At 48.8% G+C, this 15,977-nt stretch overlaps 5 protein-coding genes; 2 read left to right on the forward strand and 3 right to left on the reverse strand.

The window, feature by feature from the left end:
• Nucleotides 1–823: 823 nt before the first annotated feature.
• On the reverse strand, nucleotides 824–2,428 carry CHC_T00004253001 (hypothetical protein). XM_005715497.1 is given in 2 exon segments: nucleotides 824–937; nucleotides 938–2,428. 1 exon segment carries the CDS (start codon nucleotides 2,426–2,428, stop codon nucleotides 938–940), a length of 1,491 nt encoding a protein of 496 aa, XP_005715554.1. The 3' UTR covers nucleotides 824–937.
• A 3,558-nt stretch (nucleotides 2,429–5,986) lies between these two features.
• Nucleotides 5,987–7,993, reverse strand: CHC_T00004254001 (hypothetical protein). XM_005715498.1 is given in 2 exon segments: nucleotides 5,987–6,502; nucleotides 6,503–7,993. The coding sequence occupies 1 exon segment, from the start codon at nucleotides 7,991–7,993 to the stop codon at nucleotides 6,503–6,505; it is 1,491 nt and encodes a 496-aa protein (XP_005715555.1). The 3' UTR covers nucleotides 5,987–6,502.
• A 9-nt stretch (nucleotides 7,994–8,002) lies between these two features.
• CHC_T00004255001 (hypothetical protein) lies at nucleotides 8,003–8,128 on the reverse strand. Its single transcript, XM_005715499.1, has one exon. The coding sequence runs from the start codon at nucleotides 8,126–8,128 to the stop codon at nucleotides 8,003–8,005; it is 126 nt and encodes a 41-aa protein (XP_005715556.1).
• Nucleotides 8,129–9,447: 1,319 nt separating this feature from the next.
• CHC_T00004256001 (hypothetical protein) lies at nucleotides 9,448–9,609 on the forward strand. The gene has a single exon (XM_005715500.1). It carries the CDS (start codon nucleotides 9,448–9,450, stop codon nucleotides 9,607–9,609), a length of 162 nt encoding a protein of 53 aa, XP_005715557.1.
• Nucleotides 9,610–10,897: 1,288 nt separating this feature from the next.
• Nucleotides 10,898–11,620, forward strand: CHC_T00004257001 (hypothetical protein). The gene has a single exon (XM_005715501.1). The coding sequence runs from the start codon at nucleotides 10,898–10,900 to the stop codon at nucleotides 11,618–11,620; it is 723 nt and encodes a 240-aa protein (XP_005715558.1).
• The last annotated feature ends 4,357 nt before the right edge of the window (nucleotides 11,621–15,977 follow it).

Below are 15,977 nucleotides of genomic sequence, written 5' to 3' on the forward strand. Positions count from 1 at the left end.
GTGATGAAATCACTCCTAAGATATAAGGTTTTCCATCCATTACACTAGCATACTGTAGAAACTTTCTACAGTATGGGGAGGGTTCACTGTAGTTTCTACTAGAAACTACAGTATGTCTATCAACAAACTACAGAGTATTCCTGAACGGGTGAGATGAAAGCGCATGTTACAAGGGTACTGTACCAAGGGTACTTGTCGGTCACAGTTCGCCACAGAATATGGAATAATGACTACAGCGAAGCAATTATTTGTGACACATACCAGCTTGTGAAGGCAAGTTTATTTCATGCACGCAACTAGCATAGAGGGGTTTCACATACCGTACCCTTGGGGTACAGCAGTTGAGAAAGGAGGAAAACCCACAACATCCGATCAACTTCTACACACACTCAACTGAATCGAGTACAAATGGCCCAAGCCGACGTCTTCGGGTTATTGTGCCCGTTTCTCACAACTAGAACATGTCCATTGACGAAACACCCCGTCTAATTAAATCGCCCGTTTCACGATTTTACCATGTTTCTATGCATCAACACGGTGCCCTTGTTTTTTTGCGGAGAAAATGCCGAAAACCAATCGCTTCCTAACATCCCCTCGACGACCTAACGTTTTGTTATTAGTTGTGCCTTCAGTGAAGAATCACAGCAATATAAAGATGATATTTTTCACGAATTACCGCCCTTCTTCTGTTCTGCATTCAGGGGTCCAAGGGGGTTGTGTGACAAGAGAGTGCCATGCTAATTTTTTGGGCGACATCTTTCACGATTTGGCAGTTACCATCCCCATCACCTTAGTTCAGTCGTGGGGCAGCAAAAGAGATAAATGACTTCTGTGCTTTATTACTGGGACAGCAACGATACGTTTTGCAGTTCTAGGGCACCCCCATCGTATACGTATGTACATTTTCGTCTATCCCATGACTTCGGCAGGGAAGCAATCAATAGTGTTCGGGAAGATCAATCCCCATGCCTTTGCTTTCTGCTCTGTACAAATATCCATTGTTGTTGCGTTCCGGGTAAAGCCGAAATCTCTTTCTTTCATTTCTGCTCACTTCGATCGGCGAACGCTCCATTTCTGCCCCAACCTTATGCTTCGCCCATAGTCCGGCAATGTATGCGGTTGATATCGGCTTCAGGAGAAAGTGAAGCGGAATTTGCAGAAAAAGGCATGCCAAACAAACAATCAGCAGGGACAACCAGTTTAATTTTCGCACTGGTTCACCCCACACGACACTTTTCTGAGACTGCAATCCCTCCTTCAGGAAAAGGTCCTGCGTGTCACCGCCGTGTAGGACTACAGCTGAGCTCCCCTTAAAAACATTATGCGCCATTTGAATTGCATATAAGCCACTGGGCATCACTCCTTTCATGGTGGAATTATACCGTCTTGTCTTGACCGTGTGAGACTTTTGCTCCGATTGGAGAACCTCAATGTCCCGACCCTCCATTTCAGTTGAGCTGCAATTGATTCTATTGACTTGGTCCAGAAAATCCGCGCCGTTCTTGTCATTCTTCGCTCTTATCACAGCACTGAACATGGCACCTACGAATTGTTTGTGGACAGCCTCAACCTGTTTCTTCTCGTGCTTCGATTGCGAAATGCTCTTCATCAAACGCATCTTCCCGTCATGCAGGGTGAAGTATGCCCTCGCAGAATACTTTGCGCTCAAATCACCGATCCTCAGTTCGTGCTCGGCTCCATAGTCATGGATGTCTGTGGTGATTTCAACTGTGACGGATTTACTGTATTCGACGTCAATAAATTCTATGGTTCTGTTTGCAGTCTCCATGGTGACGCAAGTGTTGATTCGTGTTGCACCCTGATGAACACCCACCAAGGTGGCTGACTCGCAAGGTCTATTCGCTGAGGTGCGGACGTGAAAGTAAACTTGATTTGGAGAGATCATGACAGGCTGTAAAATCCGAAAGCTAACCTTGTCGTTAGAAACAGATCTCAGCTCGGGGTTGGTGAGGAAGATGATTGCAACTTCCACGAAAAACACCAGTGAGAGGATGGACAGAGCAAATATCAGTAGCCGCGCATTGAGTTTTAGATGCCTTTGTGAATTGGTCTTCCGCTGAAAAAGACGGTGCATGTTGAAGTCTTGAATAAGTTCGATGACGTACTTAACCGAAAAGCCGAAGACGCCAACCCTTCCCTTGTTTGTCCGAAGAAGAAAAGCGGAGGCTGATGCTTCGATGATGAGTATGAGAAAGAGAGAGAGGAAGGCGATAATGACGTCGTCCCTGTTTTCGGTTAAGTCCGTTTGAAACGGGCTGGAAGTGAGCCTTTTCACGATGTAGGTATCAGTTAGAAATGGGTGGATGTCAAGATTGCTTGAAGCGTTGACAAAGTGGGTTGGGTCGTCATAATCCACGACGAGATATGGGTGGCCGTTCTTGTCGATGTATTGCTGAAATAAGGCCATCCCCTCACCTCAATTGCTTGAACTGTCTATCTCCAAGAGAATGCTGCTCCTTGGACGGAGACTGCTGGTGGGATGAAGATATCGGCTTGCGTTCGGAGTCAGGAGGGGCTAGCTAGCGCGAGGTAGCTAGCACGTGACGAAGGAGGAAAAGGGAACAGCACCTCCGTTAGCTGCGCGGATGAAGAAGAGGTTTGACGAGCCGTGTGCTTGGGGCCTGCCGTTATGTTGTGGGTGGGTGGATGACTCTCCAGGGCTAAGAGGGTTCTCGTAACCAGATGGGGGATCGGGCCGCCTTGATGCTGCCGCGTATATGAATGCTTCGTGACAGGCTTGGGGAGTCGTTGAAAGTTTCAACAGCAGCTCTGGAGACGCACCCTGCGTTTCTGCTTTAAACCTTGGGGAGTCGTTGAAAGTTTCAACAGCAGCTCTGGAGACGCACCCTGCGTTTCTGCTTTAAACGCAGGGTGCGTCTCCGGAGCTGCCTTACCGATGACAAGGACGATGAGTTTTCGTCACCAAAGAGGGGGGACACTTGACATTCAGTGGCCAATAGATAGCTTGGAAGGCATGACAAGTGTCCAATAATACTGTAGTGCGACATACCTGAAAAAGCACAGTGCCAAAAAATACGTGAATGTCTGTCTTCCATAGCGCGACTCTTTTTCTCTGGTGCGTACGTACTTGTACCCTTGGGTATCTCTCAAGGATATCAAAATGACAAAAATCAATCTTTGAGCTCATTATTCTCCCCGCTGTCATTTTTTGCAAATGGACTTTTGCTCCCGTTTCCCTACATAGCTACAGAAGGCACATCCTAAGGAAGTCGAGAAAGGTATGATGGCCAATCTAGAAGGTTGTGCTATCTAGCTAGACGGGCATGTTTACATTTCCCAGAAGAAACATATGGCGACGGCCTTGTCAAACTCGTCAGTGGGCATAGTGCATGGTCGTACGGGCCGTCCACAAATCGGGATAACTGTCACCTTGACGAAAACACCTCCCGGTGCGGTATGACAATTAAGCCGAAACTCACAACTTGGGAAGTGGGAGGGGGTTACCCAAGGGTAGATGGCGGCAGTGCCACATTGCCATGAATGGAATGCATGGATGAGGCAGCTACTCGTTAAACGACAAATTCTGGAGAAAATCTGTCCCTATAAAAAAATTGCATTCACCGCATTTGAAATGAATATTTTATGCGCAATACTGTACCCTTGGGTACTGTATGAGTCCACCGGAACTTATTCAAAAATGATATAAAGGCGACCCCCTCAATTGGTGCACCCCCGTGCCATGCGCATTCTTTGTGCACTATCTTCAATGTGCTTTATCTAAAGGGCTCGCTAAAAAGTAGTTTACGGGGCAACGAAATGTTCCGTTAACAGCGTCTGCCGTCGCTGACGCTTCGTGTGTTCATTATAGACACGGCTCAACGTTCGCTTAGCAAGATGTTGCATATCGTTCTTGGAGAGCAGTTGAAATCACGCTGCAAATCGACGTGCCGAGCACCCTGTGAAAGTCGCCGCAGCACCTCCTCTTTTTGCGAAAGGGTAAGGCGGGTTCTTGACGCCCTGGATGCTGGTTCAGTTGTGCTCATTGTGTGATTCGTTGTTCGAAGATGCATAAGGTTGCTGGGATCTGTAAAAGAATGGAACCCGCTCTCTACGGACGGCGACGACCATTGTGCTCCCGTGAACATACGTGTACACCTGTACAAAGTCGTGCCAAGCTATCAGAGGGTGCATTAAAGTCCAATATGCACTAACTAAAAGTGCACTAATTAAGAGACCCCCCTGTACTGTACTTTTCTACCTCATTTGGACAGGCTTTTGGCAGAGCACTGATATTATTACAGTATCTGTTTATTACGTGGTCTTTTTTGTAGATACTCTGAAATATGTGACCAGCAAATACCAACGTCCGGTATTGTTCTTTACTGACTCAACATCCGAGTCATGCAGTTATGCAGCTCTTCAAATATTTCTGGGGTTTGTGTGTTCGTATCATCGCTAATCGAGGAAACCCGACACTTGTGTACTTTCAAAGGGGAGGGTACGGTAAAAAAAAAAAAAAAACTAGAAAAAACCGCGATGTGAAAGATGACGGTGATGTTCAGACTATTGTCGAACCTGACGAAAAACCTAAACGCAGTCGAAAGGGGGAATACTGTTCTGCTGTGCTTTGATTCACTGCCAATGTTTGGACTGATAGAGTTTACTGTTCACCTCCTTGTTCCTACCGCACTCAGGCCTACTTGGTGACTGAGTACAGAGGAATTCTCGGGGGGATCTACCGCTGAGTGTTTTTTGTAGAGTTACCTAAAAGCCTTATATATCCGATATCCATGCAATTTGCTTTTCCGTTCCAGAGCCTCGTAGCACTTTCCAGTTGCCCGAAATGCCTTCCAGCTATCCGTTTGCTTCTTATGCTACCCGTCTGCAGCTGGATCGAGTGGCATGGCGTTATTCTCCCTCTGCCGTTACACTTGGGATCCACATATGATTCATTGCTGTCGGTACTGTAGTCCAGCAATGTATGTATCTCCCTGAATCAATAAAAACCTCGCAAGTTATCTATTATGTCGCCCCTTGTGGTTGCTCCCAACAAAGTACAGACATGGTGCGTCAAACGACAGACGGAGCGGGGTGCATGGAGGGGGAGCAGCCGTGGATGCCAAATAAATGGAGACGGAGAGAAGACAGTGAACAGTGTGCATTTCGCTCACCGAAAATTCCTTACTATTCCAAAGAAATGTTTCCGTCTTGTGAGATATCATAGTGTCTGTGCAGAAGAGACCTGCCTCATTTGAGCCCCACATTTATATATGAAATAAAGTAATGCCCTGTTTAATAGGAACATCAATTCGGGCACCTTTCTTTGACGTATTTGCTCACATCAATACAGTACTCAAGGGTAGTGTCTTGCATGGCCGTGGGGTAACGTTTTCTTATCACTGATGTCAGTGTAGAACTTAAACGGAGTTTTGGCTTGGGTCTGGATTTTAAACAGGGGTTCTGGGTTCAGAGGTACAAGACGAAAAATTTAAAGGTTGCTCACAAAGCTTTTGGCCAAGCTTTCCTGAACATGGCCGCGAAAGAGAGGCATTTGTCATCAGGGTGTAATTCTTCCGCGATGCGGAACATGCTTCCCGTGCCGAGGGTATCTTCCTCTTGCTTTCGTACTCTGTATGCACAAGTCGAGAAAAAATAAGTTGAAAAGAAGCCTCAGATCAGTTGACCTCGTTGGACGTCACATGTCACGCGGATACGGTACTTGATACTGTCCCGTGATTGGATATGTACATTTTGAGCAACGGAACCATTCAATGCGACTCCTGGTCCCATTGGCCCTCGAATGGTTCCGTAGTACGTACCGGGGCTCAGGTCTCCACGCCGCTGAGATCTGGTATGTCACCCCCCCTCCTGCCATCGCTAAGGGACCCGGTTTACAGGGTGTAAACCGGGCTCTGAATGTCTCGCGCGCCGCACAACATCCCTTAGGAGAACCACTTACTTTTCCTATTCAAAAGGCAGCTATCGGAAGGCAGTCGCTACGCAATTTTTTTTAGTATGCACGGGTTTAACAAGAAAAGTTTATATCTATAAACTTCCGACGAAAAGGATCAAACCGCCGGCATTGTCATCAGAGAGACAGTGGTGAATCCCGGGAACACTGTCTCGTCCCAAATTATCTCACTACCCTTGGTAGCTCAATATTTAAACTGTGCGTTTCTGTTTGATGATGAATATAACAATGAAAGTGTTGTTGTGAATTGAGCCCCCCATCTCTTTCTTTGCTGGATTTGAGAGTGTCAAAAAAGACGAAGCAAAGACTAATTTTCATGGAGAATTTCTTCTGTGCCATTCACAACGTCTGTGCAGCATGATTCTATGTGCTCGTGTTTTTGTTTTCAGTATCATCCTTAAAGTCCCAACACATATGAAGAATATACTGTTCTTGTGCGATGCTGGGGTAGCGAAGGTACCATTTGTGGTGATGAGGAATCTCTCAATGTATATGTACAACTTTGATATCATATTCTATAACTGCTCTTCTTCGGGAGCGATACGTTCTTCAGTAGTGTTCGGGAGTATCAATATCGGCCCATCTGCTTTCTGATCCATATGAATATCCATTGTTGTTGCGTTTCGGGTAAAGCCGAAATCTCTTTCTTTCGTTTTTGCCCACTTCGATCGGCGAACGCTCCATTTCTGCCCCAACCTTATGCTTCGCCCATAGTCCGGCAATGTATGCGGTTGATGCTGGCCTCAGAAGAAGGTAAAGCGGAATTTGCAGTAAAAGACAAGTCCAACAAATGAGCAGCAAGGACAACCAGTTTAGTTTTCGCACTGGTTCAGCCCAAACGATGCTTTTCCGAGACTGCAGTCCCTCATTTAGGAAAAGGTCTTCAGTGTCCCCCCCGCCTAGGGTTATGGCAGCGCTTCCCTGGAAGACATGATGGGCAACATGAAGCGCAATCAAGCCAGTAGGCATTACTCCTGTCATGGTGGACTTGTATCGTCTTGTCTTGACAGTGTGGGTCTTTTGCTTCGATTGCAGAACCTCGATGTGTTGACCCTCCATGTCATTTGAACTGAACTTGATTTTATTGCTTTCATCCAAGACATCAGTGCCGTTTTTCACTTTCTTCTCTCTCATCACAGCAGTGAACATAGCACCTACGAATTGTTTGTGGACAGCCTCAACCTGTTTCTTCTCGTGCTCCGATTGCGAAATGCTCTTCATCAAACGCATCTTCCCGTCATGCAGGGTGAAGTATGCCCTTGCAGAATAATTTGCGCTCAAATCATCGATCCTCACTTCGTGCTCGGCTCCATAGTCATGGATGTCCGTAGTGATTTCAACTTTGACGGATTCGTTGTATTCGATGTCCATAAACTCCATGGTTGTATTTTCGGTGAGCATTGTGACGCAAGTGCTGATTCTTGTTGAACCCTGACGAACACCCACCAAATTGGCTGACATGCAAGGTCTGTTCGCTGAGGTGCGGATGTGGAAGTAAAGATGAGATGTCGAGACCAGGACAGGTTGTACAATTCGAAAGCTAGCCATGTCGTTTGAAACGGGCCTCAGCTCAGGGTTTGTGAGGAAGATGATTGCCACTTCTACACAAAAGACGAATGAGAGGATGGAAAAAGCGAATATCAGAAGCCTCGTATTGAGTTTGAGGTGGTTTTGTGAATTGGTGTTCTTGTGAAAAAGATGGTGTACGTTGAAGTCTTGAATGAGTTCGATGACGTACTTGACTGAAAAGCCGAAGACCCCAACCCTTCCTTTGTTTGTCCGAAGAAGAAATGCAGAAGCTGTGCTCTCGATGATGAGTAAAATCAGGAGAGAGAGGAAGGCGATAAGGATGTCGTCTCTGTTTTCGGTCAAATCCCTTCGAAATGGACCGGAAACTAGCTTTTCCACCATAAAAGCATCGCTCAGGAATGGGTTCACATCCGTGGAATTCGTGGCGTTGACAAAATGGTTTTCGTTGTCGTAAGCCACAACGAGATATGGGTTGTCGTTGTTACCGATGACCTGTTCAAACAAGGGCATCGTTTGAGGTCAGTTTCTTGAAGATTTTATCTCTTTGACAATATTCAACTTCGGCGAGAAACACGCGAAGGTTAGAGATGTTGTTGGCGTTTGTTTGTGGCAACGAAAAGAGACAGCAGTTCCGTTAGTGCGCATGAAGATGAGGATTGAACGATGTTAAGCATGAGATCTGTCAATCTGTTGCAAGTGCTTGAATACTCTCCGACGCCAGGGCTGTATTCGAAACTGCGGGAGTTCATGCTGCGCCTCCTTTTTTTATTTATGAAGAACGCTGCTTCAAAAGGCACAAGTTGGCAACAAGGACTATGGTTTGTCCTTGGAAAAAGCGAGAGAAGGGGCCTTTGTTGGCCAATAGATAACCTCGAGGTTATGGAAAGTATCTTTTACAGTAACTTTGTCATGCAATAGATGGAAAGTAGGGGGTCCAAGATAGGAAGACGGGTCATGTCTGCAATTTGGCCCAATGTCACAACGCCAAAATCACAAAATAATAATCCTTTTTAGCTTGCTCCCCTCCGCCATCTCTCTTTTGCAGACATAGTGGAGCTTGCAGCTCTTGAGAGCATTGAGATCAATGTATTTGCTGATTGCATAACGCAAATGTGGAAGAATCCATATGTTGATAAAGTTGCGAACATATGTCTGAAAACTGCGAGTCATTTTAAGTTGGAGAAGCTTTACGACAAAATCATGTCGAGTTTCCAGATGAAGACAAAATATGCGGAAATATCAGTTCGTTGACAATCAAAACACAGAAGGTAAGCGCGCACACCGAAGTTGAGATGCAGTATGTCAGTGAGATAGCAGTAGAAACAACAGCGTCTTAATCATATAGTTTGGAAATTGCTGATGATTTTGTATTGTACTGTTGTGTACATTACAGGTTGTTTTGAAGTTTGAAATGTAGATCTGAGAGAGGGGGACATCACGAAAACACAAAAATTGCACTGTGTCACACGTCTGGTGCCTGACTTGCAAGCGTTGCAGCGGCAACACTCCCAAATAGAAGGTAAATCGATTCATATGAGGTCAATTTTGAGTCACAGGAGAAGAGTTCGGGATAGCAGTAAGCGTCTCTTTCCAGGACTCTTCTTGGCCAGGGGGTTGTCAGACTGACACTTGGATTCATTCTTTCGACAGGATGGCCTTCGTCCACCAAAGCAAAAGGTCGTTCTGCACAAATAGAAGCGGTTCGAAGATACGCAGAACAATTTAATGTAGATGCACATAGTCAATAGAGCCGTAGTTACAAATGCTTTCAGCAATGCATTGAGTCCACTTTCAGTTTCCATCACTATGGAATCATGGAAAATCAGAGAGAATACTAATCAGATGAAGAGAACGCGCATGCATTTCCTTCTGGAAGAACCATACAAAGCAGCGCTGAACGCCTGCTTCCAGCGGGTCGAGAATACGGTACCCTTGGTACAGTACAGAAGTACTATGTAACCGTTATGCCCTGCTTCAAGTCTCTGCTTAGCCATATAGCCACGACATTGCCTGTCATGTGCTCACAAGCGGAAGTGGATTTAGAGTCGTTTCAAATTCCACCTCGGATCGGACTCGAGAAAAGGAGGCTCAACAGACCTGTACCACAGAGCGGAGTCGGAGTCTAGAAGCATGTGCAAACTCAGCGGGCACGGTTGCCATTTCCTGCAGCAAACATTTTCGATGGCAACGACAACGGCATGGCCCCGATGCCCATTGCAAAGCAGGCTGGACGTGTTGTCATTTGAAGACGCTGCCTCCAGGCAATGTAAGGTCACTGGGCGACTCCGAAAAACATAAAAACACTGGCAGCAAGCAGTACAGTATTATCCGCAAACGGTGGATCATAGATGACGCAAGTTTAGAAGGGCGAGGGAGCGCGGCCGGGGGCTATGTCATGCTGCGATGGAATGCGAAGAGGGGGCTCCCGGATGTGAGATCGTAATGGGTGGTCCAGGGTCCACATGCTGACGCTACCAGCTACTGTACTGTACCGGCAAGAGTCCCGTGCCTCCCATCGGCTGATGTCACATGTCAACATGTGTGGACCATACTGTAGACACATAAAAAACGTCCTGTTGTCAGCGCAGCGACAGGTCGGGGCCAGAAGAACTAATAATTCATTATTAGAGAGCTTACGCAGTTCGATATTTCGTGGCAAGGAAGGCAATTTTCATTACACGTAGTCCACGATGCCATCTCTTACGAAAACGCCCTCCGAAGCCATGTTATTTTTCGTCCAGAGAGCCGATCTTGCGAAAAGCAAATGGTGACGAATCTGCAGATCCCCGCCAAATCTGGAACACAACTACAAGGACAGCCCTTTCACCCACCGTCCATTCTGACGTCCCACAGACCCAGGGCATGTCGGATTTTCTCCCCTTATCCCCAAAACCTGCTACTGAATCAGAATTTGGCTCTGCTTCTGCACCACCAGAGCGACTGCAATCACCTGCCGCCGGCGAGCTTGACGCGGCAGCCTCTTCCTACCTCCCGAGCACTTCCTCCGTACGGGAAACTCCCACCCGCGAAGCCATTCAGCATCCTGGCCCCTTCTCCCGACGAACCGCAAATCCTCCCGTGCAAGCTCAAAGGGTCCCGATCCGTCCATTCGGCAACGCCAACAATGCCGTCTCCCCACAATTTCCTCCCGATCCCAACTCCGTTTTCTCCGCCTCAGCTCTACCTTTACCCTCTGATCCTCTGCCTGTTCACCCACCACATCAATCGTCGGTCAACACATCGCCAGCGGAAACCGTAATTCAGGCTGCTCCTCCCCGAACGTGCTCGCGCAATCGACGCTTTTCGTATAGTCCAGCGTGTGATCTACTAATCCTAAAAGCCGTTAGCACAACCAGTGCACACCTCGCAAACCATGGCGAGACTACTGCCAGGTTTCAAGAGACAGTTGAAATGATGTCAGAAGCTTCCGCCGGGACCAATCGTGAAGGAATGGGATCGTTAACATGGAAATCTGTGAGAGACAGGTTCAAAAAACTCATTGCAGATCGCCGACGAAAGAACAAAAACAACTTGAATGCATCAGGAATTATTGAGGTTAGGGGGGAGAAAGAGGTACTTTTGGACGATCTGTTGCTCGAAATTGATGAGCATGAAGAAAGCAAACGCATAGAGAAAGAAGACAGAAATGCCAAAGAGCGTAGGTTAATGGAGGCGGGGAGATTAATTCGCGCACAGGCGTTGCAGCGGCATACAAACTCCGGCAGCTCTCGTGGATTGGACTCAGCTGGCGAGGGGGCAGTAGACGATGAGGAAATATCAGCAAACGCCGAACGCAGGAAAAATACCAGTAAACGTCGCCGCGTATTGTGTGACTCAGACGGAGAGGAAAAAGTACTCATGATACAAGACATGGAGGCACGCAGGGAAGCAGAAAAGAAAAGACTGGATTTAGAATCTAGACGTCTAGAACTGGAGCAAAAGCGCGAGCAACGACAACAAGAAGCCTCTGAACGTCTTGCCAAAGCTGAAGAACGCAAAATACTAATTGAGGAACGAAAAATTGGGGTCGAGGAACGCAAAGCGGAAATAGATATTGAGAAACGAAAAGAGGCCATTAAAGAACGCAGTAGTCTAGTCAGCGTTCTCACAGCACTTTGTAGAAAGCTTAACGATTAGCAATCCCTAAACGAGTTTACTTCTCACTGTTTTCTGTTGATACAAAACATCTAAGCATGATTAGGACGTTGAAAATATCGCTCAATCGAAGGTGCTTTACAATCGAAATATGCTGACACTTGCCCTCCATTGCCGAAACAGCACTTAATATTGCACAGAAGGGCTCCACAAATGTAAAGCAAACCAATAGGTGACTTTCTGACTCTCAAATTTCTTTGAAAGTCTTGCGATGACCACATCTGCTTTATGTCTTTGTAAGACCACTCCACCGCCTCCCGGACCGCACTCATAGCTTTATTGTAGAATTGCTGGGCTGGTGTCGCCGTCAAACGTGGGAAAGCAGTCTGAAGCCAGGGGCGCATAACATATGCTGCATCTCCATAAATTGAGAACTGCCTATTATCCAAAACCATAGACTCCTGCAAACTGTTTTCGATACCACTGTTCCTCAGCAGTGTAAGATCGTGACGAAGTCCCTCCTCTGGACCATACATGTGTAGGATCAGCCCATCAGGTGTGGTTATGGTTTGATACACTAAACAGTGCATACGCTTATGACCTGAGGAGCAGCTTCGTTGCATAGCACCTTCACCTCCTGGACGACATATCTCAATCTTAGTGCAGTCAATAAATCCGATGCAACTATTCAGAGGAGCTCCTTTTTCATGTATTGCGTTTGACCAATCTATCGCCCTCTCTGCTATGAGATCAGTTCTCATTTTGGTAATGATATGACCCTGGTCTTGTACGAAGCCTTCGACGACTTCCCAAAACACCTCACTAATTTTTGATGCCCTCATACCGAATCGGGTCTCTAAATCATACCAACGACAAGGTGTTGCAAGCTTACTTAGGACAATACAGCATGCGGACACTGTGTCACAGTGATACCGAGACCGAGTTGTCAAGCCGCCGTGCCACCCCATTATGTTCGCAACAGAACAAATTTCCTTTGGGAGAAACCGAAATTGAGTCATTGCGTCTAGCTCGCTCTACGCATTAAGGTTGAAGGTAGCAGACGAAATCTGCAAAGACCTCACTTGTATTTTGTGATAATCTCGCCGAGAATGTTGGAATTTTCTGTATGCCCTGTACTTGACAAGAGGAACAACATCGGTAGGTAGAGCTGCGTAGAACGCAAGGCGACGGCTTTTCAAACGACGTCGAGCAACGCCAATTTGGTAGTCTTTCTGCCTCATGTCCTCTCTGGTTGGGGGTGGCGTTGTTCAGCGAGTGTGAGCGTCGAAGGGCACTGTTGCACCTGCAGGGCCACGGATGGGAAGGGTCGGTAGAGCGCCGTGTGAATTATGGCGCACTATTCAAATAATGATGATATGCATTTATTAGCCCGCCCTCTTGCTTGCATTTGATAGCAAATGCAAGAAGGTACTGTACTGTTCGTATACTGTAACTGGTAGATGGTGTCTATTTAAGGCACCGGGCCCACGGTCCAATGGGGCCCGGCATCCAACTATCGAGAAGTAAATCAATTGTGTACTGTCAACGGTGTTGTTTCTGTTGTGGCTGTTTGTCACTGTAGACAGCTGCCTGCTGTCGCCAACCTGGGTCGCCTGTCTGGCTCCCGGGTCTACCGTCAAGGCGCTCACGTCTGTAAGACGTGACATAAAAACGTTTTTACCGCGCGTGGCTGTTTCGCCACCGGACGAGCTAGCAAGGTACGTACAGGGTACGTGAAGACATATGCGTCGTGGTACGAGGAGCAACCCGGACAACGGCGGAAACGCCGCGGGTCCCTCAGACGCAAGCGAGACGGGTGTGTCATCGTCAGGGGAGGAGTACGACATCCCCCAGACGGACACTGTTCAGCCCGTTCTCGAGCCGTCGCCGGCAGAGCCAGGTTCAGGGCAGGCCGAGACGACGGAGAAGACTGTCAAGTCAAGCCAGGTGCTCTCAGGACCGGACCCAGCACCGACTGCGGCAGAAACCCACCTCGAGCGCGTCTTAGCCGATATGACCAACGCTCTGAGAGAGGTGACGGCGCGTTCCATAGCGCAGGAGGACAGCATGGGGCAGTTACAGGAGCGGTTGAGGAAGGTGGAATGGGAAGCAAGTCAGCCGCAGGGCCCCTCTGCTCAGAAGGCCCAGGTGCCCTATCAACCGACGGAGGATGGTAACCGGAGTGATGGGGAGTACTGGCACTCGGAGCTGTCGGAGGGGGAACGCGCGCCGCGTAGCAAGTCCGCTCCACAGCCAGTAGCAAGGTCAGCAGCTGCTCGTAGTCGCGCCCATCGTCCTGTAGAGCGCTCCCTGAAAGTAGCAGAGTATGAAGTCTACCCTACCTCGGTCGCCTACAAGATCTACAAGAGCGCATTGGAGCACGCGCGTTGTAAGAAGATTGGCGACGGTTCATTCTTCGACTCCAAGCGTACATGGGAAAGGCTGCTCAAGGATTACCCCATCATGGAATCGTCCGAACGTCGGCTGCTCCCGTATGCTTTCGAAAAGGACGACCGTCGGGTCTACGAGGAGGTCGCGAGCATGCACACGGAGGCGTCGGCTGCGGAGTTGTGGGGCCTGTTGGAGACCCGTCTGTGCAACAAGACGCACCGCAGCGCGCTACAGGATAAGTTCTTCGAGATGCGCTGGAGTGAGAAGAAGGAGTCCGTGGCACAGTATGCCGAGCGTCTCCGCTCCGCGTCCATGGCACTGCCCACGCCCATCGAGGGCGACGTGCTGCTCAACAGGTTCAAGGCCGGCTTACCGCAGAAGCTGCAAGACCAGGCCGTCCTTGTCATGGGAGATTTCGATACTGTAGTCTCATCGGTTTCCCGGCTGTCCACGGCGCAGCAAAATTTGCACCGTGAGTCTATTCGCGAGGTCAAGGAGCACACGGGCCACGGCGCCCCGCAGCAACCCGAGGGCAGCAATGCCAGCAATGAAAGCCGTTTCGCGCACGTAAAGTGCCATTTCTGTCTACAGCTAGGGCACATTGCCCGGTTCTGCGACAAGAAGAAGGCCCTCAAGGGCAAGGAGTACACCGCCCGACCGGCGTCTCGTCCAGAGCAGGGAAACGGGCTGGGGGGTGCAACTCCCCCGGTACGGAAGTAGACTCGGCCGCGGAGACGGTCGGGAGGGGCAAGCGCGAGTCGGTGTGCGCTTGCCGGGAGCCGCAGTGGCGGGAGAAGTTGTCGGAAGACGACGTAGCCGTCAAGGTGGGGGTGTTTGGCGAGGAGGTAATGGTGCCCATTGACACAGCAGCATTGTCAATTTGGGTGGACCATGAGTGGTACCGGGCCCACGGCGGGCGAGTACGGGCCACGGGGGATCCGCCTGTGCAGCAGACGGACGGGAGATTGGGGTGATTGGAACTGGGAGATTGGAGTTCAGTTTCTGGGGACTACAGTGCAGTGAAGAGGTACGCGTCATGTCGTCGCTACCAGATAAGATGTTGATCGGGAGGCGTTTCTGGCGGAAGATGGGACTGCACCTGGACTTGGAGCAGGACTGTGCTTCTGTAAAGTGGGGTGACAAACGGGTACAGGGACCGGTGGGCAGTCGCGTCAACCGGGGAAGGGATGAGTCTGGGGAATCTGTGCGCGCCGTGATCGAGGATGCAGATGTCGATCAAGCGCTCAAGGATATGGATTTCAGGGCATTCTCTTCTAGTCCCGCGAAGCGCAATCACCTACGGAAGCTACTGTGGAAGCGCCGAGACATATTCAAAGGGCTGGGCAGGATTGCGGGAACGCAGCATGTCATTGCTCTGAAACCCGACGCCAAGCCTGTCTGCGAGCCCATTCGTCGCCGGTCGCCAAAGGAAGAGGAGGTGGAGCGTGCTGCAATGCACAAGCTCATCAAGATGGGTGTACTGGAACCAGCAGTGTCCCCCTGGGCGGCGAACAATGTATTCGTCCGCAAGAAAGATGGGGGGATACGCGTGACATCGGACTTCCGACGTCTCAATGATCTTACTGTAACGGACTCATACCCCATGGAGAACGTAAGAGATACACTGGACTGGCTCGCTACTAAGAAGGTGTTCTCTGTATTCGATCTAAAGGACGGGTTCTATCAGGTGGAACTTCATCCAGACTCACGAGCATGCACAGCGATACGTACTGTACTCGGTCTACTACAGTTCACGCGGCTCCCGCAAGGATTGAAGAACTCCCCCGGAACGTTTCAGAGAATCATCAACCTGATTCTGGGAGCACGTAAGGGACAAGATGTGCTGGCGTTCATGGATGACACCAGCATCGGGACCGCTAATGAAGATGAGCATCTGGAATCCTTAGCTTCAATACTGGATATACTGTACGAGGCTGGCGTACGTCTCAAGCTGTCCAAGTGCGAATTCGGTGTGCGTAGTGCGGAGATACTGGGACACGTTGTTGAT

Source organism: Chondrus crispus, genomic scaffold (genome assembly GCF_000350225.1).
Source record: "Chondrus crispus Stackhouse genomic scaffold, scaffold_222, whole genome shotgun sequence".
In the NCBI taxonomy this organism is placed as follows: Eukaryota; Rhodophyta; class Florideophyceae; order Gigartinales; family Gigartinaceae; genus Chondrus; species Chondrus crispus.